This window comes from Aptenodytes forsteri, unplaced genomic scaffold, assembly GCF_000699145.1.
Source record: "Aptenodytes forsteri isolate BGI_AS27 unplaced genomic scaffold, ASM69914v1 Scaffold63, whole genome shotgun sequence".
Classification (NCBI taxonomy): domain Eukaryota; kingdom Metazoa; phylum Chordata; class Aves; order Sphenisciformes; family Spheniscidae; genus Aptenodytes; species Aptenodytes forsteri.
The window spans coordinates 355,490-382,101 of record NW_008794709.1 but is presented as its reverse complement, the minus strand read 5'-3'; the positions used below and the strand labels follow the sequence as shown (position 1 = coordinate 382,101).

Genomic DNA, 26,612 nt, shown 5'->3' with positions numbered 1-26,612 from the left:
AAGAATAATTTTACAGTTCTGCCAAGGCATGGACAAAATTGCTCCCTGCTTTATCTCTCTTCGCATTTCTTAGTGTTGTTGACTGATGAGCTGAGTAGACGTACATCAGAGAGAATAGTGGGCCCCAGTGCTGCTGTTTACATGGGAGTTCAAAATGGCAGTCCTGCTTTTCCAAGCCAAAGCTTAATTTATACTGACCTCACTAATGGTGCTGATGAAAGGCAAAGCCAGTGTTTCTCATGCATTTGAAAGCTGATCCCCCATTCAGAGAAGAGAAAACTGATCTCACGTACCCTGTTTCAACACCACGTCTTGGAAAAAGCATATTCATCTACGTTTTATGTGATATCTGAGCTTCCCCTTTCTCCATCCACCAGTCAGTCCTTCATACAACCTCTTGGCCGTATGCTACACTTAAAAGTTGAACTGAGCAAGGTCAAATGGAACTCTGCTGTCTTGATGAAGCACAGAGATAAGGAAAAAAAAAAATCAGTGTGTGTCAATGGGACAAGATACAACAAGTGGGGGATAAAAAAAAAGTTTTGTTATATCCAAGAAGGAGGATAAATATGACAGATAAAACCACTAAACTGTACTTGACACTGTCCCTTTAAGAGAGGGAAGATAAATCTTCAAGGCAGCTGCATATCCTATCTTACAGTGGATTAGCACCATTTCAGTGTGTGTACTACATCCAAATACTTTAGCTAGAATACTCCAGATCCAGGGCTCCCTATATTTTTTCAAGTGCTTACAATTACTTTATAACCGTCTCTGCTGACTGTCTTCAACGAAAAGCAGGCAGGCATGGAGCAGTTGTTGCCAACGCATTTGGAAACATCACCAGAGCCAAGAAATTAAGTGTTGACGGCCTTTGTGAGGGGTCCAAGAACGTCAGTACAGACAGCCTGCCTACTTTCCATTGAATACCTAAGCTTGGCCAATTATTCAGAACTGGATGTGCCATACAGGCCTGTAAAGAAAGAGGGAAGGGAGCTGATTCAATCCGTGAGAGGAGATGGCGCTTGTTAGTAACACATCTGTACCTCACAGACCACAATCTTACATCAGCTCGGAGTTGGCTTAAAACTTCTTAGCAGAGGTACTGCTGGTAGCATAGCCACAACAAAACGGAGGTCAGGGCAAGCTGCAAAGCCTGCCTGAAACACTAGGCAAATACTTGGGGGTAGACCTGTGTGAAGTTCCCTGTACTAGTATTACTGCTCCACTTGACATCATCAAGCAAAACGCATATAAGTATGCTTAAACTATGTTGACACAGGTCAGAGACACTCCTTGGCTGCCGTTAGACTCCTCCCAAGTTACATATAGACGCACTTTATGGTAATGTTTGGTACCTAAATTCTTGCGCTCTTTGACATAAAGACAGGCCCACATAGATTGGTACAGCTTTCCCAGTGGCAAAGGCATGACTCCTCTGGAGTCACTGGACACATTTTTTAAATAATGTTCTCTTCTAGATCTTTCTACAGAGAGTGGGACTCTGAGGAACCTTATCCTTTGAGGTTGGGGTTTTTTTTGGTGGTGGTGGTTTTGAGGCAGCAAGGGCGGAGGAAGCTTTTTACCTATTAAGCTAGCGCTATGCTGCACTGTGCCACCAAGGAAGTTTACAGAAAGAATGAGAAGGCACAGAGCTACATACCAACATGAGCATTGTAGTTCAAAAACTATGACATTTTGTCAATTTGTATTTTAGGCTGGTTTTTCCTCGCAAGGTGGTCTACAGATCCCTGACATTAAGGAGCCTGCAGGTGGCAGCTAAGAAAAGCCAGCCCACTGTCTTTACACTAATGGGATCTGTACCTCTACTGGAAAGCCTTTTGGGACCCTGCAAATGTAAAAATGTTTGGAAACAACTGCTCTGGATTATGTCCCCGAGAGTCTTGTTCAAGTTTTATTTTAAATATCAGCTGGCTAGCTGTGGCAGTACACAGAGCATATTAATAGGGAAATCGATGTCAAGAGATGAAGGTACAAGCCCCCAGTCACAGGAAGAGAATCTCAATGCCAAGAGCAGAACTCTCCTGACTTCTGTCCAGGTGAACAGACCATGTAAAGAGCTTCTATCTGACCTAGTATTACTGGAAAAGTTCTCACTAGCAGTATTGCTAATGCATAAGCCTCTCATTTCTCCAAACTGGGACAGAGGAATTCTGTGCTGCATTATTTTCTGTGTTATTTTGATTTCCTGCACACTTCTTTTTCAAATTCAGTTCTTATTTCTCTCCCCCTAGAATGTGCTTGAAGTTTTAGAAAAATTCTAGCTTGTTTGTTCATTTGTTTTTCTTGCCCTTCTTTCTCCACAGAATCTTATGGCAAGAGCCCTGTACGATAACGTCCCTGAATGCGCAGAAGAGTTGGCCTTCCGCAAAGGAGACATTTTGACGGTGATAGAACAGAACACCGAAGGTCTTGAGGGATGGTGGCTCTGCTCCTTACATGGCCGGCAAGGCATTGTTCCAGGCAACCGTGTGAAACTCCTGATAGGTCCAGTGGTACAGGACAGTCCTGCCCAGGATATGTCCAATTCAGGATTGATGCATCAATCCTTCAACCAGCAAAAGATCTACCAAGTGCCAAGCTCACATGCCTCAGCACGGGACCCTGTCTACCAAGTGCCACCTTCCCATCTGAATCAGGGAATTTACCAAATACCCACTGGTCACGGTCTAGTGGGACAAGATATTTACCAGGTGCCACCCTCCATGCAGAGATGTATTGACGGTCCAGCTTTGACTAACAAGGTGCGTGCATTTGCTTTCATGTCATAGCTCCAAAGCAGATCACTTGTGGTGACGACCAATGAAATGGTTAATGTCTAGTGATAGCCTGTGGTGTGTGTGTGTGTGTGTGTGTATATATATATATATATTTATCCTTCCTGTATCTTAACTATATAAAGTTACAGCAGTAACTTTACTGCTGTGGGAGGAAAAGAAAGGCCCAGTTCTTAACAGCTTGCTTAATTCACAGCTGAGATACACAGTAGAGCATTTCAGAGCTGTGCTATTGCAGCTCCTAAAGGTGAGGGGAAGTATGTGATCTTGTGTCCTCACAGGCTCCCCAGGGAGGCTGAAGCACATCTGGCCTATGGCACTCCTGCATTATACGCTCAAAAGAGAGCTACTGCGGTAAGATCAACTCTCCCACAAATTAAGGAACAGTTACATCATCTGCCCAAGTAATTTTTGTTTAATTAAAAATTATGTACTGCCTTGCTGCAGAAGTCCCGATGGGTCTAAACTACTAAGAGAAAGCAGTGATTGACGAGACAAGGGCCATACTTGGAAGAGCGAGGGAGCAAGAGGATGGTTATAGTGAGGGATGTTTTAATACCAAACCTAAAGTTTATGAGAGTGCACTTGATGTTTATCTACAGCTAAATTTCTTGATTGAAAGTGGGAGCTGCAACAGCTCCATAGTGCAGCCATTGTTGCAGCAGCTGAGAGCTCCCAAAGCTCCAGTGAGAGGTGTTGCGTTATGTGGGTCCCCCCTTATTCCTTCTGTCCCTCTCAGGCTCTCCCCATCTCCTATCACTCCCTCAATTTTACCTTCACAGGGTACGTGCCAGGCACCCTGGTGGCACACAGTGCCTTCGTGGCTGAAAAGGGTTAGGGAAAGTACCTAAGGGAGAAAGGAGATTCTCCCGGCCTTCCAGACCCCTTATTGCCAAGCCAAGAAGTTGTTCCTACAGTCCCTCCATTCCCAGCTCAACGGCTCCAGCTATTAGCATCCTCCTTACCTTTAGAGCTTAAAGCATAGTATTATATCCAGTTTATGTGAGCAGATGTCGTCTCTGTCAGGAAGTTCCTGACTGGTTTAAACTTTCATCTCCTAATTTAGATTGGAAAGACAGTCTGTTTCAGGTTTTTCCCCTGCCTCACCCCCAACTCAGCCTTTTTAATATCAGGCCTTTGGAAGATGTCTTCTGATGCTTTTATTTCCTTGCTATAATTTCATTTTCCTTGATAAGAATAAATGGATTTTTTCCTTCTGAGCAAGAGGAAAAGATCTGTGAAATCATTCCAAGTCAAGTTATAAAGAGGTTTGTTTGCTCAGCTTTTCCACAATTATGCTTTGTAGGGTGTGCAGGAAGATAAAATGAGAAAATTGCACTTGCTGCACAGGTAGAGATAGGATCTTTGTTGGAGCAATTATGTGGGTTTTCTTGAGAAATCTCACATCTTTTCTCTCCTTTTCTCCTTTCTCTGTAGACTAGATAGAGTGAAATCTTTTTCAGGGGCAGTACAGTTTACCTATCCACAGTAGCATTTAGATACCCTCCAAGGTAGTTAGTGAACACCTGGTAAATAGCCTATTGACGTGACAGCACAGAAGAGATCACATTTTAATGTATGTCTGCATGAAACATTACAGTGCTATGCAGAGATGCCTCAGCTAGCCAGCTTGGGCCACAGGAGATGCACCATACTGCAGAGCTGCGCTGAAGTCTGTTGGGAATCCCAAGATACTAGCTCGGAATAAGTGCTATGTACTTTAATTTTAGGACCTGACCTGCCTATTACATGACCATTAGCATAGTTTACTTAGCATAATGCAAGGGTGTGTGTACTCTGCACAGCGTAAGCCTGAAAGGAAAAAATTCTCCAACTGCATGAAAAGTCTCTTCTCCCTCTCTCCACCTCCACTGAAACTAATAGGACATTCTGCATAAACCTGGTTGCTACAGGGACTGTGTTAAAACCCTAGATACACTGAGAAAATTAAAACAAAGATTTCAGTTAAGTGCAAACTTCTTGATGAGATGCAAAAATCAGAGGCACGAAAGCACCTGTTTTCTCTAAGTTTCTGCCTAGAAATTTTTCAGCAAGTTTGAATATGCATTTTTCTGAATTCAAGTCACCTACTTCAGAAAATTAAGACCATTTATTTGGCTGACTTATAACTTGTTTCATTTAATTCCATGCAACCTATGAAAGGTCAGCTATGCTGCATAAAAACAAATGGCTATGCTGCCAACTGTAGAATAAACTAAACTCGCACATTTACAAAGCATTTTACCCTCAGCAAAGTAGCTACCAACCTGCTTAGCACTAACCAATTCTTGTTACTTAGGATAGGATCGCTTTAATCCTGACTTTAAATTTATTTAGCTTAAGAGTCCTGAGACTCAATATTCACTGTGTATTAGTGGCAGGCTTGCTGGATGGCAAACCTCATGGCAGTGTCCTGCTTGATCAGAGGCAGACATGTCTCTGGTCCCTTGGAAGTGCTCAGTTCTACACTAAGAAGAGCCCATTGGGATTGAAACCATGATAGACGAGAGAACTGTAAGGTTTTCAATCAGGGAAGAGTCTGAGGTAAAACATACTCCATTCTTTATCATCCTAACTTTGCAAAAACTGATTTTTACTGCTACAGCTGCAACTATCTGCTAATGCCTTTGTGAAAGAAAAGCCTAATTAAGGGGAAGCACTTTAGCACTTGTCTCCTTTGTCTGAGGAAACAGTCTGTCTTCCAAATCCTCCTCCTCCTCTAGGGATCAGTAAAACAATCCTTAGTATTAAGGAAAGCCGGAAATCTTGAAGATTTGATTTTGGGAATCTTTGCTTTGACTTCCAAAATGATGAATCTCTTTTCTCAGACTTGTGACACCTGCCCCAATGGCTTAAGTGAGCCACTCTGCCTCCTTCCATGAGCAGACACGGCTGGTCAGCAAGCTGTACATTTTGGTAGTTTTAAGGACGTTGAAAGGTTTTGCTATGCTGTCGTCCTATATGTAAACCTTCTCCCTTCCCATAGCAGTAGCTAGAGAAGACCATGTCCTCTAGACACCATTATAAGCAGGACCAAGCAACAGTTTTATCCTATCCATTTCTGTGCACGTTTGCCTGTTTTCTTTGTGCAAATGTGTGGTTTGGCTGCCGTACAAGTTTTACAGGCAAAGCTTAGGAGCTGCTGTCAGGCAGGAATTGTCTAGCCTCAAGCAACAGTAAATCAACAGCAGGCATGTTATAAAGCTGTGCTGAGGTAACACATCTCATTAGCCCGAAAGGCAACGCAAGTCAAAAAGGAGTCCTGAGGCAGGTAATTATAATGACGAATTGATTCTGGCCAAGCTAGTTGTTGACAGCAGAGCTGTATCGGCTCCTTCTATCAAATAAAAATACCACCTACTAAAACTTACCCTACAAATGACAGAGATAATGAGGGATGGTTTAAAATTAGCCTTGGTTAGCCCCAAGCTTTTATAGCTGTGCTGCAAGTTTAGTCACAAAATGGTTACACCCCTAAGTGTGAAGAGTGTCTGAGGAGAATAAAGATACGAAAGCTGTATCTTAGAATTTATTCTTTCTTTTTGTGCTCTGCCTTCAAACTTACTCTCTTTTGCTGCAACCAGCAAAGAGAAGGAGCCTTCAGACAAATCTGACATTCCGGAAACCTGGGTTTTATCCTTGCCATAGACTCCTGCATAGTCTCGAGTGGTGTTTTTGCACCTCAGCAATCTCATCTGCAAAATATGTGGGGTAATTATGAGGGAATTCATTCTGTACAGACTGCTTTGAGAACATCCTTTGGGAAAGGTGCTGTCAAAGCACAAAGTCTGTTTTGCATCTGTGATTAATCATTAGTTCACACATGAGCTTTAAACTGGGGAAAGCTACATGTAAAAAAAGTCACCACTGTAATTTAAACACTCTTTTTCTGGTTCAGTGTTTCCCCTAACGGATCTGTTGTGCTGTCTCTGCCATCCTGAAAATAGCATTGGCCAAAAAGTTTAAGGGAAACATTTCCTTGTTGTAAAACAGTTTTGACAAATTCTGAAAGCTTTCTGTAGGAACCAATAGCTTTCAGGAAAACTTTTGATCAAGGGAAATCAGCACAAAACAGAATATGAGGCTGATGCACCACAGCTGTCCGACCAGGGTAGAGGCTGCACTGCAGGGGTTACCAGCCCTGAACCACAGGTCCCACAAGGCATGGACTAACTCAGGCAAACAGAGATTAATGCCAACTTGGAACACATCAGCTTTTTTGTTTGTTGGTCTGTTTGAATTAGAACTTTACAGTTCAGGAAACACTCAGATTTATCCACCTTTTAGAAGTGGATAAAGCAGAATAGGGAAGGAACTCTCATTCACACGCGAGCATCCCTGACCTATTTCCAAGTATAAACATGCCCTTGACAGAAAACCCCGCCATCCTGCGACCTCCACCTTTTTCAAGAGTTCACTGCCTTCAGCAGGAGGCTTGGGTAAACCACAGCTAAAGGAACGGACCTTGTTCCCTGGTCTTTATTTGTGTTAGAGTCATGTTGGTTGAATCCATGAGAAAGTGGAAACACCACCCCACAAGCAGCGCCACCCTGACAGTTGTGGCACAGACTTCAGTAGCAGAAGCCAGTTAGCCACGTTAGGACGTTTTTCCCTTCCAATTAAACAAGTACTGTCTTAGCTGTGAGGAAACAAATGGCAGCATATAACGTTTGTTCCAGAAATAAGCCTGCCTTTACATTATTATCTTTTTTCTTGCCTATTTTCACATTTATGAAGCAAGAAGAGACATTAAGCATAGTAAAGAGTTGTGTGGCAGATATATTTTGTCATCAGAAAACAACAGGAGCATATCTAGTATTTTGTAGTTTGTTGGCAAAATGTATTTACATTCCAAGATAGAATAACGTCCCCATTTACCCTCAAGTCTGAAATACCACAGCTTCCTGTGATATGGTTTACTTAAATGGCCCAAACAGTCATCTTATAGTCCCTCTTTTCTACTGCTTTCACATTACAAATTCTACTTTGGGGATTTGTATCCCTCATAACAAAATATTGCTTCAGTGTTAAAAGTGCTGAACACACAGCAAATTTGCTCAGTGGAGCGGTAATGGTAACACATACCTCAACACTCAGTGCTCTGTTTCACAAAGTGCACTCTAAAGGATGAAATTCTCTCAAGTTAAATGCAAACTCAGTGGTAAAAACAGCACACAGCCTTTTCCTTAGACTCGGGAGTTTCACTTCTAACTTTCTATGTGACATTAATAGGAGAAAAGCCATTTTACTGATTAAAAAGCCTGTGCAGTTAATCTATCCTCAGTGATCTCCATGAAAACCAGAGTGAAGAAACCCTCATCCACAAGTCAGAGTAAGCAGTAGTTAGTCACTGATGTGATTTGTAGAGAAGTATTTTAAGAAAAAGACTGCATTTTATTAGGCTGAGCAAACATATGAGCTCAACATTACTCCCTGTTTCTCCCTAAGCGCAGAGCTCTTTTTAATCAGTTCTATTTGTAGACCAGAGGCATGCATTTTTTCCCTGTAGTATCAGAAAAAAGGCCAGTCCTGCAATCTCATCCAACAACTGAGGTCCCCAGGGACACAAATCTGCCTGCACAGGCACAAGTGCAGGATCAAACCTTAGCTAAAAAAAGAATAATAATAAAAAGAAAAATGCAAGCTTATGGGCTCTTTCTTGGTGGTTAGAAACCTAACTGGACCTCTGGTTACATCTGAAAACACACTAACCAAACACTAAGTTTGAGTAATCTAAATTTCCCTGTAAGTACTAAAACCCAAGCACAGCAGCGGAGCATTTTATGAAAACGTGAGTGGAAAACTGATTATTCAAAAAGTGAATCTCATGATAAGGAGGAAGTGTGGTTTCTGGAGATAGGAAATGGATAGATGAAGACAGGTTGCTGACGGTCAGAAAACATAGTTCTATTGAAATCTAAAGGCTTTGCAGGCATTCAATGATTTTTGTAGATGTTCTGTTTTGGAGGAAGACTAACTAGCATCAGAATATCATCATTCCACATGTCTGGCATGAAACATTTCCATTTTTCTTTTTTAAATAGCAGTAGTAATATTGCATCGGTTTTTAAAAAAAAAATTAATCTAAATTAAGCTTTCTCCCAAAACAGATTGTTAGAATAGAATCAAAGTGAAATTAATGTAGTTAAGTTCTTAGGAGACAGAAACCTTGCATAAGACAGTCCCTCCCTAATCCTTAAAAGATACTAACATATTCCCGTTGGGTCTTATCATCACAGTTTTTTTATATGCACAATCAGTCCTGACTGTGGTCTGGTATAATTATTATATAGATGCAACAGACAATTAAGGATGGAGTTTATATCTATTTAAAAGGTGTCTATCTTCCATAAACTTGCCAAAGCAAGCTATGCTAATCTAAACACCAGTTAATAGGAGCACTTGTCTGTACAGCTTCCCCGAGAAACCCATACAGAAACGGAGCCAGAATATAGCTTGTGAGCCATAGAGCCTCTACAAATCAAATTAAATCGAGCTTCTTCCTGATGGAAGGTTTTCTTTGCCTACTTCTCTCAGAGCAACATAGTTCCCAACCTAAATGATTAGAGACACTTCCATTGTTTCTGCCCAAGTGTACCTCCGAGAGCACTCTTGTGGAATTGAAACTCTTTGGCAATGTTTCATCTCAGCCATTTTTTTTTTTCCCACTGGGAAATGCCAATTCACCAAAGCTGCAACTGGTGACAGGGAAGGATCTGTTTTGAGAAATGTCTTAAAGGAAGAAAGAAAATATTTGAAAGGAAACAAGAAGTCATGGAAATACCCTACTTCAACAATACCCAAATGAAGCTTCCCACCCCCCACCACCCCCCCCCGCAAAAAACTTTCCATCTAAAAATTCATTATAGGAGGGAAGAAATAACAGAAATAAGATGAAGCTCCTCAAAAGAATTAAAATAAGTTGTTTGGACTGAACCAAACTGGTTTATTGTTTGTGACCCTTTGGGATTTCATGTCACTCACAACAGTAAGACTGCCCTCTGCCCTACCTGTCCCAGCACCTCATCTTCTCATCCTTTTTCTTCATTTCCTCTCCTCCTCCAAACGTACCCTAAATTTAGGCTTCTGTCTTTGAGACGAGACAGCCATAGTATTATCAGCATAGAAAACAAGTGCATGTTTGCCAAATGGTTCCTCGTGTGACAACCTTTTTGAAATGGGAAGTCTAGACAGACTGGGATGGCCAAAGCAAGACACTGCTTTAAGTATTTATCATGGGCAAGATACCAAAACGCTGAGGTGCTGAGTTTCACCACACACTTTTCATTAATCAAAACTCCAGCTCAAATTTAATCGCAGGTTTCCAGAGAATGCTTTATCAGATAAATGTATTTCTCCACTAGAAGAACTTATCACACAATAATTTGGGGATTTTGTTTCTCCGTAAGATCTATCCACAGACATTTATTTCAGAGTGCATGCCTGTTCTATCACCAGTACTGTAATGTGTCAGCTCATGAGCCCTGTTGGCCAACACATGCAGAAATAGTGATGTCACTGTCTGTCTAAAAATGAGTAATTGTCATGGGGATGGCACTGGTAAAACTCTTAGCAAGCGTATTGGACAAGTATCCTATTTCACACTTCTCTTAAAAATGCTGATAATTTAATAATAACGGGTATGTTTTGTTCATGTCTCTTGTTCTCTTCCTCTCAAAAAAATGGGACATCCTCAGAAGTGTTGGTTTGACTCTTTTTAATCACATTTTATAAGCAAGAATGACTCCACCAGAAGCTAGGAAATACCCCTTCCCAGTCAGCCTTGCAATTCAAGGCCAGCCAGCACCAAGCCTGTTCCACTGAAGCAAGCAGAAATGTTGCTCATAACACAACTGGCAGAAAGCCCTAGAGTTGATGTGAGTGAGAACAGGATCAGGTCACAAAAGCATCATTAAAAGAAAGAAAAAAAAGCAGTAAAATCTTGTCAGTTACAAAATTGTTGAGCTTTTTTGTGCCTTGTACTGCTCATTCAGTAAGGTCTGTAGAGAGACAGACCTTTGTATCTGCATTTAGTTTGCCATCATGAACACCAGCAGCAAGCAAAAATTCAGCATGGTAATCCAAAGCTACAGCTGATGCAAGTCAGCACCATTCCACTACACTTAATACAGCCCTGTCATTTTATGCTAATTAGAGCATAGGTCACTTATGTTACTCCACAGATAAAAACACCCACACAAATAAAAAAGTTGTTTGGAAAGACAATAAACCTGCACTTTAGATTTAGGAAAAATACAAAGCCGAAAAATAGGGTAATGAACCTGTTTTTGTGTGCTGACTAATGGAAAGGGTCACACCAGAAGTTGAAAAGTCAGGATTAGGCTAGTTGCAAAGCAGTTGGCTATACCCATATCACCAGCAGTTGAGGGTTTGAATTAAGGCCAGCTCGTGATTTCACACTTTTTATTTTAAAATCAGTTTCACAACTTCTGCTATACATCTTCAAGACTCACAACCCAAAACTTGCATAAATCTGGTTGAAATAGTACGACCTCAAAAGGAGAAAAGTGTAACACCCATTTTCATTACTTGTTGTTATTTGCATTACAATACCATGGGGGCATTTTTTAAGACTGGGCATCTACTGGTAAGGCACTTCATAGCAGCATTTAAAAGTTTCTGTTTAAATCCCTGAGCCTGCGAAGTTAAGCATTTTTAATTTAACACACCATGAATCAACGACATCTGGACATGCTTTAGCCCTGAGAGCACGTATGGTTACAGCAGAAAAGCAGATCTTCATAGGTATGGGTCTTGGACAACAAATGGACATAAAGCATAGGAGAAAATAAGCAGGTATTTTGAAGATAGAAACAACATCAAGAACTGTAAGTTAGTTCTGTATCAGGGTAGTATTTCTCACGTATCCTTATCTTCACACATCTTGAATCTTACTTCTCAGAAAATTCACTGAGGAACTCCCGATCAAAGACAAGCAGCAGTGTCACTATGTGTGTTGATATCACATTTCTTTCTGCCACACAGTAGAGCTGATAACTCACTCAGCCCAGAAAAGAAAATACAGTCATTTTGGTTGATTTCCTCTTGCCTTGCGGAAACGTTTGGGCTCATAGTGCTAGAAACAACTCATAGTTGCAGCTACAAGCCCAGTGCACTAGAAGAAATACCTCTGTAGGCTTCTTCCCCTCTCTTTCAGCTTGTGAGCCTTGATCAAAAGCCCTCCCAACAGTTCAGTCTTGGCAGAAAATACTCTACTAGACCATTTTAAGTGGCCTGATGTTCATACATTATTTAAGTTAAAATAAAGTGTTACTATTTGATAATCCAAAGACCTATAGCAGCTTACAAAAACAAACATTTATAAGAGCAAGTATCCTTAGCATGCGTGAGAACGAAACCCCAACCTTTACTCACTGACAGCTAGGAAACACATTGTATGTCATCGTATATAGCAAATAAGTAACTCAAGGCTACTGCTTCGTAAAAACATTTTTGCTTTTTTATTACAGCAGACTGAGTGATACAATAGGTATTACTGTCAGGAAATTCATTATCAGTCACTGGAAATCTTGATGCAGCTTGCAAAAGACAAGAGAGGAAACACTATGTGCTTTCTGTAAAAAGGACAGAGTTTTAGCCAGCTAGCCAGGTTTTTTCAAATACCCAGATTACCTTAGAGACTCTTTAACACAACCTTCTTGCAGTTCAACTTAGCCACAGAACCTTTCCCAAGAAAAAAACATTTAAGGAGACACACCTAGCTTCCTAAGTACATGCAGCAAAACAGAAAGAAGGGCCGAGAGGTGGCTCACTACCTGATCCAGCATCGTTCAATGGCTCCTGCCACTGCCTTCCAGAGGACTAGGAGTTCGAGAGAGTAGGAATTTGTTTTTTTCCCCTAATTCTCTCTCTCATAATTTCCCCATAGTCTCTCTGGCTATTTCATTCTCCTTACAAGCCTAAGAGAGTCCAGGTAGCTGTTACATATGCCACCTAAGCAGCTCAGGAACAGAATTTCAACAACTATTAAATTTACAGAAATACTTTACAACAGAAAACAAACATGCTCTTTTTCCTTTGCTTACATTTTGATTAAATTTTCCCATGTCCAAGCTTTATAACAGCCCCATTTTATGCACTACCATTTGGTCTCCTCCAGGGCAGGACTCTTCCCAGGGTAAGCTACAGCTGAGATTAGCAGCAGTTGATGGCAGTAGCTCATCAACTGCTGAGAGTTACCCATGAGGTGAAGAGGAAAGCATCATGGGAGGAAATAAATTTTAATACAATTCTTCATCCAGATTTAAAATAAATATATAAAATTTACCTCACATGCCTCTTCTTTTCCACCTCCAAAAAGCACTGATCTATTTTAAAAGCAGTCAGCAAGCATCGGTAGGTTCTTGGGGTTAAGAGGCCATACTGGGAAATAGCAAGCTGCCCTTTTCAGCTCCCCTGTTTGCCTGTGGTTTGGGTGGGGAAGGGTGTTGCAGAGGTGCAACATACCTCTGCTTCAGGTCTCTTACCTGTAAAACTCAGCGAAGCTTGTTTCCCATCATTCTGCCTATCAGGCATTGCTGTTCATGGGAACAGGCCGAATTCTGCCTTGCACAGTGCTGCTATAAATTCAGAGTAATTCTGTTGGCTTCAGTAGGTTTATTCGCTCTTTGTCCTTGTTAAACAATGTAAACTACCGTGTTGTGCATGTGCCGTAAGCACGAGAACTGCCTTGTTTCTGCCTTAGTTAGGAATGTTCTCTATTGCAGCCTAACATCCATTTTAATTCTACAAGAAATAGAATGGTTTGGGTTTTTTTTCCCTTATATTTAAGGAAGAGGGATTTAATGAAGCACAGGACTGGATATTTTGCAAAGTACATGCACATTCAGCTCTTTTTCTTGGTTAGGAACATGCCGTTGGCATGGAAAAGACCCAAGTAATTGCTTTTGGAAGAGCATGGTCTTCAGCAAGAACAGAACAAACTTTCTGCTCAATTGTCTTTGTTTTGCAGTACTGAAAGTTTGAAGTAGGCTCATTACATGTTTCATCAGAGCCAAACCTGGTCCCTGTTAGTTGCTCTGCATGGATTAAGTGGTTAACGATGTTTTGAGAATGTTGGGCTAGATAGTTTGTGGGAACACCATCTGTTTCCTTTACCGCGTAAACAAAGAAAATCGCTGGTTTGAAATGCAAGATTATTTAAACTCAGATGACCACAGGCATTCTTAAAAGAGAAGTAGTAAAAGGAAAAAGAATCTTCATGAGGTCTGAAGTTGTGACATTTGTTAGGAAATAAATTCCTGAGTACCAGAGGGGGCTGCTATCCCTGTTCCAGAAGTGGGAGAAGGGCAACTTTTCTTTTGCAGCCACCTCCTTCCTTCTGAAATCCATCTTCAAGACTAAACTCCTATCAGACATTCAAAACCATAAAAAAATGGTTCAACAATGCATTGAAAAGGCTGAGCATCTCGTTCAGAAGCAGCAAGTTCATTAAATATATTTGTGGTTGAATACTTGAAATCAAAAGTTCTAAAAATATTGGGTTTGGTAGCTTTCATACTTCACCTACCCAGCTACCTCCCTCTTCCCCATACAGAAGCAGCCGTGTAACCGCATGTCCTGGCTTCCCGTGTGAGGTACTAGTGTCCTGGGGACATGAAAGTCAGAACAAATGTTCCACATTTTCACTTCATCAAGTAGCATGGGTATTCTTTTAATTACTGTTACAAAACATTCATTCAAGATATGTTTTGGTGATGAGCAGCTTCTGTTCTGAATTGAACTAGGAATGAGCAGTCCAGAGGGACGTTTAACCTAATGAAAACGTTGGAAGGGAAGACGAGCGGAGGTACAACAGGAAACATTCTTGTACTCAATGCAGACCAGATCAGCAGTTGTGGAGGATTTTATGATTAAATCACTCAGAACATGTTGTTACTGGATAATAATCCTCCACACAGGAAAATATACCTGAGTCACTGGGAGAAAAGAGTTGTCTTTCATGTTATCCACAAACCTTGGTTGTTGCTGGGTGTTGCTGGCTTTCTTAAAGTTTCTTTCTTATTTTCTGTCTTTTATATAGCTATTTCAGAAGCCTAAAAAGGAGCAGACATAAAAGCCTCTGATGCTTTTTTATTTAGAAAATAAATGCCATCTTAAGCGGAGTGCACTGCTAAGCACAGCCCTGCAGATAGCTCAGGTCTTCTGTCCACAGTCACCTATGTAGGCAGGCTGTACTCATGAATACCCAGAATCAGGCACTTGGCGGTTTAACCTCTCACTTCCTTTGACAACAGCCAGAAGCACCCAGAGCAGGGGTTTGTTCCACCCAAATGAAGGAGTGACCCTGCTTGACCACTGCGTCACGTTAGTCAAGTCTGGGAAAGAGTGAAAGTGTCAAAATACATGATAAAAAAAAAGTCCTGCAGCACTGAGTGAAACTGACTTCCTTCATCTGGCCAGTCTAGCTTTAGTGTAGTTATTTAGGATTGTATCACGGCACAGTAAATAAAACCAGCAGCCTTGTAGTAGTGTAAGCTTTTCATATAGCATCTGGTATGTCAGCCTTTTCTGAAAAATGGGAAGGGTCTCTAAGGATGAGCTACAAGAATAACTGCAGCTGCATGACACTCCTGTATGCAGAGTGAGGGAGGATCTCTCTGTAAATACTAGGCATGAGCGCAGCTTCTCTTCCACATATGTTCCAGGCTTCATGGTGTAAGGATGTCATCTGCTTTGCCACCAGGGCTTCTATTTTTCAAAAGCAAAATATCATGTTTACCTATAACAAGAAGAGCAAATGGTTTTACTTGTGCATGCCTTATTACCTGCGCTGCGTGGATCAGCTCCCTTTTTTATGAGACCTGTGACTTTTCTTTGAGTTTGTTCATGGAAATTCATTCTCTGAGAAAGGAGAGAGTAGTGGTGTCAATGTATCCTGAGTGACTTTAGGCATGAGGTGGGTAGGACAGTTACTGCTGAGCCTGTGTAAAGACGCTTCTCTAAACTGCTGTGCTGTTTAGAGAACTGAGGTGCCATAAAGCTTCTACAGAGGTAGAAGCTTCTATACATCACCTCCATGGGCAGGACCATAAGGAGCATCACACATCTGAGGCCTGGAGGAGATCTGGTCAAATTTGACTACTGATCTGGATTTAGGATAGAGTTCAGCTTCTGGAGTAGACCACAACTGAGCAAGGGTTTATAAAAATTTCAGACAGAGGGACCAATACCCATCTTTTTGGAGCCTGACACAGCCCAACTCCCAGCCTTGGGAGGCTTTACCTTACAATCAGCAGGTAAAGCAGAGCCAAACTGCAGTGGTGCACCAGTCCTCCCCGCTTCCAGGGCTGGCATGGGACCTCTGGTTGCCTGCCGAGTAGACCACAACTGAGCAAGGGTTTATAAAAATTTCAGACAGAGGGACCAATACCCATCTTTTTGGAGCCTGACACAGCCCAACTCCCAGCCTTGGGAGGCTTTACCTTACAATCAGCAGGTAAAGCAGAGCCAAACTGCAGTGGTGCACCAGTCCTCCCCGCTTCCAGGGCTGGCATGGGACCTCTGGTTGCCTGCCATGAACAGTCTGGTTTTTTTTTTTTTTTCCTCTGGGATGGTCAAGCAGTTTCCCAGCACATTAGCAAGCAGCCTAATGCCACAGTTCACAGTAGCTTCTATACATCACCTCCATGGGCAGGACCATAAGGAGCATCACACATCTGAGGCCTGGAGGAGATCTGGTCAAATTTGACTACTGATCTGGATTTAGGATAGAGTTCAGCTTCTGGAGTAGACCACAACTGAGCAAGGGTTTATAAAAATTTCAGACAGAGGGACCAATACCCATCTTTTTGGAGCCTGACACAGCCCAACTCCCAGCCTTGGGAGGCTTTACCTTACAATCAGCAGGTAAAGCAGAGCCAAACTGCAGTGGTGCACCAGTCCTCCCCGCTTCCAGGGCTGGCATGGGACCTCTGGTTGCCTGCCATGAACAGTCTGGTTTTTTTTTTTTTTTTTCCTCTGGGATGGTCAAGCAGTTTCCCAGCACATTAGCAAGCAGCCTAATGCCACAGTGTTCACAGTAGCAAAAGGGTTCGTGGTGATGGGCTACCCAGGAAACAGCCCTTTGGTTTTTACTGTGCATTGTCTGTTCTCCTGGAGGTTCATTTTTAAACAACCAGTGACTTATTATTGAAGCAACGCCATGATTGTAATTTTGGAACCCCTGTAAGGAACCTCTGAATAAACATTGCTTAAAACCAAATCCTTCTGTTCCTGACTTGGGTGGAAAGCATTTGACTGGCAGCACCCAACTGAAAAAAAAAAAAAAAAGGATGCAAAAAATATACAGCAAACTATGCTAGTCTGATCACTAGCCCTCACTGACAGAAAAAGCATGAGGAAGCAATGTTGATACAAGTTTCTCAGGCAAATAGCGTAATCCCAGTATTACATAAGAATAGCCTGGGAGGGATAATGTCTGAGTGATCCACTGTGGGAACTTCCAGTAACTTAAGGGAGAACTTTCTTAAGAAAGTTTTGTCTGTAGATATCTTTTACAATGCAGTAGGTGACTTTGTGGGAGAGGAACGGTCTGTCATAAATTCAATACATTTTTAGATTCTTTTTAAAAAGCTCTTACGTATGTAAGCCCTATTAACCCCACACCCAATTCAGCAGGAGTTCTGTCACGGGCAGCGAACTGACCCAGCGCTCTGGAGACCGTATTGCTTCCAGTTTCTGTCTTCCCTGCCCTCTGATGCTAATTCAAGGAAAAGCACCTGCAAAAACCACTCTCTTCCCCCACCTGCCAGGTGTGGATGTTCCTCCCTCACCTAAGGCACACACAGTCAGTGCAGTAGCTGGCACTACCAGGAGCACTGCCTTGGGCTACTCACATTGAATCAGACCTGTACTGTAAACTGGTATGGCAGTCACCTCGGGGAAAATCCAGTGATTGTTTCATGGTACAGGGCCAGAGATTACACAGCAATATTTGGGCAGCAAGTAAAAAGAAGAAAAGCCTGCGTTGTTGACATAGCAGACAGGAGGTAGCAGGTTAGCATCAGGGACTTTCCCTGCCGACCTCAGTCAAGCAAAACTCACTGTGAAAGCCAGGATGCTAGGATTCGTTAGAGCACAGACTGTTACAGGACCTTTACTGAGCATTTGGGCAGAAAGTCTGTTCTACATTTTGCATACATTTCTAAAGACACTTAGGTAGCTCTGGTATAGAATTCTCCCCAGCTGAGCACAAAGCCACATCTTGTATGGGCATATGTAATTTGTCATTTTATGCCTTTGGGTTACAGTACTTATATTTTTTTGTTAGAGCTAAGTAGCACCAGCAGAGGTTAAGATGTCAGCATTTCCACTATAAACCCAGCTCTTTCTGAGGGTTAGGTAACATTTCTTTTATACCACACTATACTGAAATTCTGCCATGCAGATACTGTCCAAGACGTAAGGCATTTATTTTTCACCAAATTTGATTTGAAGACATTATGGTAGTTAATGGTTTAGATAAATGTCAAAAAAATGTAAATTCTAAGCTTTTTTTTTCGGAGGCTGTTCTTGCATTATATACTTCAAGAATAGCCTAACATTTCCTATCTCTTAGCCGCTAATATAGACAAAGCAAACGGAGGCAGCATAAGTGAATGTCCCGCTTTGGAAGGTTTAAGCATAGCCTTTCTACGTAAAGAATTTCCAAAGCCACAGCTTACACTCAGTCATGCAGGATGTTGTGCTATGTAGCACAGTAACACAAGACATCCTGCTGGAGTAGGTGGGAAATACCTCTGCAAGCAAAGGGGGAAGACTCCCAGAGCCTGAACGTAGTATTTTAAGCCTCTGTCAGTAAGTGGGGACGCTCAGCACCTCAGTGGGAGGAGCAGAATGTACACAGCTCTGATCTCAGCGAGTGGGTGGTGCAACATCACATTGTGTGGTCTGTGCTAATGGGCAGTCAATGGGAAGAAGGGACCAAGCATCTTAGACCTGCTGGAGAATCTGTGCTTGACAAATAGAAGATACTGTAGCGTTAGCAAGCAGCTGTGTCAGAACTGGTCTGGAAGGGAAAGGTGGTGCATTTATAGCTACTAATAGTCATTTTGCAATGTTCAACTGTCAGAAGTATATGTAGACTTGTGTTACTTACATTGCCACATAAAGCGTGAATGTTAATCGTACTGGATCATTTATACCCTGTGCAGTTACAGAGAGAACATGCCAAGATCCTCAAAGACTTATGTTTCCTCTTTTTCTTTTATTCCCCAGGTAATAACTCCAGTCAGGTCGGGACAAGGTTATGTTTATGAATTCCCTTCCAAATACCAGAAGGATACCTACGATATCCCCCCTGTTCGCCCTCTCCAAGGGGTAGGTACCAATAAAACTGCCAACAGCACTGACAGAGCACAAACGGTGATGAATTTCTACCAGAAGTTTATGAGCAAAGCAAGTTCTCTCATTTCAGAGAGAAAATGTTTTAATTAGATGCAGTGGCTTATTCACAGAGCGCAGAAGTATTTCAAAGTTGTATTTGATGTTGACTAAGATTTGGCAGCACACCAAACGCTAAAGTCCCATTTGTTTTCTGTGTTTTGATCAAAGAGTATATCTAAACAGAATAAACTTGCTGCCTGGGAACAATTTTTTTCCCCTTACTTTGTTGTTGCATAGTTGACAGTAATTCACTCAGTAAGGGTAAGATTATCGCCTCGATGAACAGCTACTATGCAGGGAATTGTTTTCACCACGTATCTACTGCACCATGTCACTGAACTTGAAATATATCTTTGTTCTGGGGAACATCCTTAGCATTCAGTCCCCAAGACCACAGACATCTAGAGTGGACGCTTGCAGGACCTGTAACTCAACAACCCTGCATCTCTCCATGGCTCTTTGACAGAGCCGCTCCTCTGGGGAACAACATTGAAGCCAAATAGTACATAACACAGACTGACACCAAATGGCTGGAACTGTTGGGAAGTCTGGGTTAAGAGACATTCAGACAGTGGCCGTAGAGCACACGCAGAACCCACTGTAACCTAGGACATGCCACCAAGTGGGCCACTTGAAACATCTGACAGCTGTACTTTCTGCTAGTAAGACAGCTCACACGGCAGCCAATAAAGCAGACAGGCGATGCTGACAGGGGCAGCCTTAGTTTCAGGGAGTTTAGGGTGTAGTGGTACAAGCTTATTCCTCAGTCCCTCTAATATCTGTCAGTAAGGGTGTGATCAGTTCTGGTCACATGAATATACCACTCCCCTGTTCACCCCAACAGGTATCTGTAATAGATTGGCCTTGATTTAACACTTGGGATGGAAGTCAGCCGTGTCTTCATCTCTCCAGCCTACCGTCCACACAATTGCCCAGAGGGGACCCAGCAAAGTCCATTTCCTAACTGTCCAAAATACCTGGCAAATCCAAGCAGCTCTCCCATATGAAACAAAGTTGAGGAGCTCTGATCATCTTCAAGCTGTTTGAGAGGAAACACGGAAACCAAGAAAACTCATCTGAGATCAGAACTTTCCTGAAGTGACTTGTTTCTGTAACCAATTTATTCTTTCTTTAGATCTATGACATTCCCCCCACATCAGTCAAGGGGCCTGCACTTCCAGTTCCCATGGGAGAAGCAAAAGCTTTAGGAGTCTATGACATACCACCTGCCAAAGGGGTAAGTATTACGCCGTTTCCGCAAGATACTGTATTTTCATGTCTGACCAAAGACATGTTTAAACAAGAGTTCATGTATGATCCTGAAGGAAAAGGAGATTCAGTACTTTAAAGATTTCCTTAGGTTTTTAAACTGTTAAAGCTGGTAAAGTGAAGCACTGCATCAAAATTATTAATGTTATGGAGTGTGAACTGATAATTAGACCTACATTATCTTTGTGGCAGCATGCTGCCTTTTTGAATTTTGCTCCTTATGAGAATTTGCATCAAGATGAATGTTAAAAAGTGAGAGATTAAAACTGACGCTCAGTCAAACTCAGGATAAGTAGCTGACTCCATGAATGTCAATGGCAGATCTTCCATCCCAGTATTTTCTAGGCCATATAGAAGATGTAAAATATTTTGCTATTCTAGCCAAAGGTTTCATGGTTTGCTTTTTGTGATTCAGGTCTATGCTACACCTCCATCTGCATGCCGAAATGATACAGGCCCGAGGGAAAATTTGCAGGGTTTTTCATCTCCGGTGGGCCACAGTGTAAGACCAGAAGGAGTATATGATATTCCTCCTCCCATCACCAAAGCAACTGAGAAAGAACTTAATAAATTTTCTCCCGAGAGCCTTTTATTGCCAGATGGAGTGCCACAGAAACAGAATGTTTATGACATCCCTATGAACCATCAAAACCACTTTCTTGGACAGCAAATTGCAGCTCAAAAAGATGTTTATGATACCCCAAGGGGAATTGCATTCCCAGGACAACAGACAGGACTCAGTGAAAGTCTCATCCCAGAAGGAAGAGAAGGTGTCTATGATGTGCCACCACCAGTCCTCCAAGACACTAAAGGCTTACAGGATGTGACTGATGGGATAAATAGGTTGTCTTTCTCCAGCACAGGAAGCACAAGGAGTAACATGTCCACATCTTCAACAACGTCAAAAGACTCTTCTTTCTCAGCATCAACTGCACAGGACAAAAGACTAATCCTTGATCCAGACACTGCTATAGAGAGGCTTTATCGCCTCCAGCAGATGGTGGAGACAGCTGTCAATAACCTCATGGCCTTCGTTACAGCAGACTGGCGGTCTTATGCATATATGGAGAAACACATCAATGAAATTCACACTGCTGTAGATAAGGTAGAGCAGTTGCTGTTGGAGTACCTCCAGTTTGCGAAAGGATCAGCAGCCAATGCTTCCTGCTTATCTGAGTTCAGCCTCCTTAACAAAATGAGGAGGGAGGTGCAAAGGCTGGAGGACTCTCACCAGATCCTTACCCAAACCAGTCACGACTTGAACAGCTACAGCTGGTCTTTGAATGTTCTAGCTGTCAACAGACTGCAGAACAAGTGTGATGACCTGGATCGGTTTGTTATGGTGGCGAGGACAGTCCCAGATGATGCCAAGCAACTAACCACTACCATCAGTGTCAATGCAGAGGTGCTCTTCAAACAGGCGTTGAGCAGCTCACGTTTCAAAAACATACCAGAGAATATCATGAACACTCCTGACTATGTATATGACAATCCTCATATGCAGCATCATGGAGAAAAAGCACAGAACCACTGCAGTTCCCTTCCTCCGCTCCTGAGTAAAGGTCAGCACCCACACAATACCACCAGTGACAGCTCGGAAAAGAGCTGGATGGATGACTACGATTACGTTCACCTGCAGGTAGGTAAACCCAACACCTTTGTCTGTACAAGGCCAAATAGGAGTTGTTGATACTTCTGTTTGCAAAAGCTGTTGGCAGGAAGGTAGCAATCAGATTGTCACACTAATACACATTCAAGAGTAATTTCATCAGGGCGATAACTTGCTCTCAGATACGACTGTTGCATGCATAATAGCAATAGCCTTGTGCTCTGCCACACTATCCTTTTCTTCCCCATACTCTTAGTGGTGCACTACCAGTGAAAAAGTCAGTACAAAGTCTGTTATTTGACCTATGAGTTGTCATTTCGCTCAGGAGCAGTTTTGATTTAACACAGCGTCTTCTTATATTATGCAAAACAGGGGAAAGAAGAGTTTGAAAGGCAACAGAAGGAGCTGCTGGAAAAAGAAAATATCATCAAGCAGAGCAAAATGGAGCTAGAGCACCATCAGGTATGTTCGCTGAGGTGCAACAATCACATTGAAATGCAGCATTCCTTGCACATAAGGATTACTGGTCAAATAAAGCAGGAGGGGCCCTTCCCTTAGCAGTGTGCAACTGGTAGCATCATGGCTGTGAGGTGTGCATGAGTGCCAGCACATGCAGTTGGAAAGTCCCAGGTGCTAAATGGTGAAGACGGCAGGTATTCGGTCTTGGCTAAACGGTGACTCCAGGTTAGTTTCTTTCCAAGTGGGATTTGTGCCGGTCAGGCTCTACCATTAATGGATTTATCAAAGCAAAGGACAAGGACACGCACTATCATGGGCCAAGTGGGAAACGGCGAGCACCAAGATTTTAGCACCTTCCTGGCCCCATGCATCTGTGTCAGCGATTGCTTATGCCAGAGACAGCTGAAGTATTTACTGCATAGTAGCTATTCTAAAGATCAGCATCTCTGCCCTGTTCATTTCCTCATTGCCACTTAGTAACTCATTGGAAGCACAGCCACAGCTCTCAGTGTTTGGAATGACACCTCTTGTGTCAGGAATAAGCCTTTCCCTTGAAAACAATTTCCAACCATCTCAGTTTAAGAGACATTATTTTTTTTATACAATGCACCATTGCCATGAGCCCAGTGCATACGTATAATGAAAAGCAGTCTCTGACTCCAAAAGTTTACCACAGAGGAGAAACAGACTTCTGCAGTGTGTCACAGTGGATCAGTCACAAAGCCAGCTTGAGAACTTGGCTTTCCTGACCTGCAATCCAGTGCCTTAATCACTGGACCACACTGAATACACATGCCACCTGCGCATCTGTTCAGTGAACGTCAATACCATTAACTTAAATACTGTGCTTAAATGCTCTTTAGCATTTAAAGTGATATTAAGTGGGCTTTCACTTAAGGTTGAGGGCTGTCACTTTGAGGGCTGTCACTTTGCCCTCATAATAATTCTTCAATATGTTGTTGCCATATTGCATGGAAGAAAATTGTACAAGCAATGAGGACGTGAGAGTTAAAGGTTTGTCATCTCAAAATCCCACAGAGATGGCAGCTTTTTAAAGATTGCGTAGGAGTCATTGCCACTTGGATCCATCTCTCTCACTTGCGATTTCAGAATCTTCAAAATGAGCAACAGCCTGTAAATTCAGGAGGTTTTGGGGTTTTTTTAAATGCAAATAAAGTGTTTTAGATGTTTTTCTCTTCTGAACTCTGTGTATTTGGATTTATGGTAACCAAAGCATTTGATTGCCCCTCACTCTCCAAAATAAAAGATCTTAGAAAACACGTATACTAGTTTTTATTTAGCATAAGGCCAATCTAGGATACCTAGGGGTATCCTGAGGCATAAGGTGAAACTGTTATACGTAACAACGTCTTATGAGAATATTCTTTGAAGAGAGCCTTTTTATTTGCCTTTCAGATTAATCAGTTCCAACGCCTGGAGCAAGAGATCACAAAGCCGGTAGAGAATGACATCTCAAAATGGAAGCCGCCTCAAGCTCTCCAGATTGCAAACAGCACCGCCGCCTCCCATGACAGCCAGCTGCTTTTATTCTATTCTGACCAATGTGAGACTCATTTCAACTCCCTCCTAAATGCCATCGACGCCTTTTTCAGTTGCGTCAATGCTTCTCAGCCCCCCCGAATCTTCGTGGCTCACAGCAAATTTGTCATTTTGAGCGCTCACAAACTTGTGTTCATTGGGGACATGCTCACCAGGCAAGTGACGACCCAGGACATATGCAACAAAGTGATGAACTCCAGCAACCAGCTGTGTGAACTGCTGAAGAGTGTTGTTCTGGCTACGAAGATGGCTGCCTTGCATTACCCCAACACGGCAGCCCTACAGAAGATGGTGGACCGAGTAACAGAGCTGTCTCATCACGCACAGTTGTTCAAACTCTCGCTGGTCCAAATGGCGTCCTTATGAAACCCAGTGGAATCCAATCCATGAGCAGCAAAACAGAAAAGCAAAAAAACTGGAGCTATTTTTATGTAAATGTAACCATATATTTTTTCTAGATATTTTTAATGAAGTATTTTAAATACATTCTTATGCGTTAGAGAATCTAATGAAATCAGGGATCTGGGAATATATCTGGTTCTGTATTATGTTTCTAATACACATTTAGATATGTATACACTGCATATATGTATATGTTGCTACATTCCCTAAAACATCAATTAAGCACCTTAAAAATTATGCGTCGGGTAAGCAGTGCGTATCTTTTGTATATACTGCCTGTTTCCTCAGTATATTTGTTAACTGGATGCTGCACTCTTCTTGTTTCATTCCATCTCGATTTTCGCACATGGACTTGGTTGTGAAACCTACTTGTAGCAATCCATGAAGCAAGTGTAATGGTTCTCATAGAACTCCATTCCCTTCTTAGAAATTACTTTCTATAGGTTAATTCCATGAAATTTAACTCCTCTTGACGTTACTTTGTTATGTACAGCGTTCGATCATTCTGAGTAGCATATATGCACAACTGCAACACGCAGCACACCAAGCAAGGCATACAGCATTTGGGAGAAAAGCGTTTTTAGGCCATATAAGAAACAGAACCTTCTAAGGAGGAAGGCAGAATCGTATGTATTTAATATCTTGTGGCATTCAAATTTTGCTGTTTCTAATAACTGTGCAACGTGGGATTTTAAAACGTGGATGGATTCCCAGCAACGTAAATTCATACACGTTTACCTTGTATGACCTTGCATTGGCAATTAAATTTAACAGTCGGGCTCAAATGCCGTATTGTTAATGGACTCGGAGTTATCCTGAGAGCATCCCAGGATCCACTGGGCTCATCTTTGAGGCCGCAGAAGAGCAACGTCTCAAAATACCAGTCCCTTCCAGAGGGATTAACGTACAAATTGTAATTCATATGGAAAGAAAACAGCTTAATTTGAAATAACAGATATTTAAACATCTCTATAGCATATACACAATTTAATGAAGAAATAGCACTTATTTTTCTAGGACATATTCTTGGGAATTAATTGCATCTACTGCAATTCTGACTTCCATTCAACTATTGGGCTTTTTTCCAAATTCTGTTGCATAGGTGCTGGTCTTTCTGCACTACACTGTTGCCAAAAATGACCTCCCGTTTTAATGGGGCCATTCCATCAGTAAGTACACACAATCCCACCCAGTAATTTTCAATTTAGACCCTTAAAAATTGTTAGCAGAGTGGTAGACTCCTTTAGAAATTTCACATATGCTGGCTGCTCCAACACACGTATTAACTTATTTGTCTTCGTTGCCTTTTGTAAACCCCCTAAAAATAAGGCACAGAACGCCAGTTGCCTGCAGTCCTCAGACTAGAGGCCGCGCTTCAAAGTAGACAATAGCTCAGGTAAATTCCTGGTGATTCTGGTGTTTTTAAAGCAGAAACACTACTGTCCTTGCATAATTGAAGGTAGTCCCACATTGATGCGTTCTGAGTGTTTGCATCAGCGAGCAGATCACTGGCAAATACACACTCGTGAGATCGGTAGCAGCTAGAAAACAGGCACTTCTGCCTAACTTTTTGCTTTCCCGGTTTGTATCCGAACACGTGCCTTATTGAAACGGGATTTGTTTTCTTAGATAACAAAACCATTGCAGCAGCGTATGAAATCTTGCAGCCTTAATGTATTGTCTCAGAGTGAGGCTACCATAATGTCACTTCCCCAGTCTGCAGAACGTTCCCAGGAAGGCCAGCGGGAGCCAGCACAACCTCACCTGGCCCAGAATCGGCTCCGGGGCTTGGCTCTGGCGTAACATCCAGAAAGGGTGGTTATCCTATTGTAACCAACAGCCAGTTGCCAAAAAGCAATCCGCGTGAACCTGTTTTGTACTAGTGTTGTTTGGGATTCTTTTGGATTTCCCTGTCCATTTTTTTTTCACTGTATATTCTTAGAAAGTGAAAAAGTGTTTTGAAGCTTAGTGGTTATGTTGATAGTTTGTGCTTTCAAAAGGAGAACCTGTATTGCAAGCCTGTATTACAGTTTGTTATCTTGTAGAGAGTCATTTTAAAATGATTAAATGACTAGCTTTTTTTAATA

The 26,612-nt window shown here is 42.1% G+C and overlaps 2 protein-coding genes across 2 annotated transcripts in view; one reads left to right on the top strand and one right to left on the bottom strand.

Moving 5' to 3' along the window:
• The window catches only part of SMIM13 (small integral membrane protein 13), a 154,729-nt gene that overhangs the window by 100,800 nt on the left and 27,317 nt on the right, over nucleotides 1-26,612 (bottom strand). The gene's annotated exons all lie outside the window — the stretch shown is intronic.
• Nucleotides 1,977-26,612, top strand: NEDD9 (neural precursor cell expressed, developmentally down-regulated 9). Its single transcript, XM_009273688.2, has 7 exons — nucleotides 1,977-2,060; nucleotides 2,328-2,765; nucleotides 19,059-19,160; nucleotides 20,362-20,463; nucleotides 20,911-22,134; nucleotides 22,477-22,566; nucleotides 23,980-26,612. Exons 1-7 carry the CDS (start codon nucleotides 1,977-1,979, stop codon nucleotides 24,487-24,489), a joined length of 2,550 nt encoding a protein of 849 aa, XP_009271963.2. The 3' UTR covers nucleotides 24,490-26,612.

What these genes read in the sequence shown, in the direction of transcription:
- NEDD9 (XM_009273688.2), top strand. Translation starts at nt 1,977, where the DNA reads ATGTCAAGAGATGAAGGTACAAGCCCCCAGTCACAGGAAGAGAATCTC. An exon ending in CTGTTCGCCCTCTCCAAGGG is followed by an intron (nt 19,161 to 20,361) that starts GTAGGTACCAAT and finishes TTCTTTCTTTAG; the next exon opens with ATCTATGACATTCCCCCCAC. An exon ending in ACATACCACCTGCCAAAGGG is followed by an intron (nt 20,464 to 20,910) that starts GTAAGTATTACG and finishes TTTGTGATTCAG; the next exon opens with GTCTATGCTACACCTCCATC.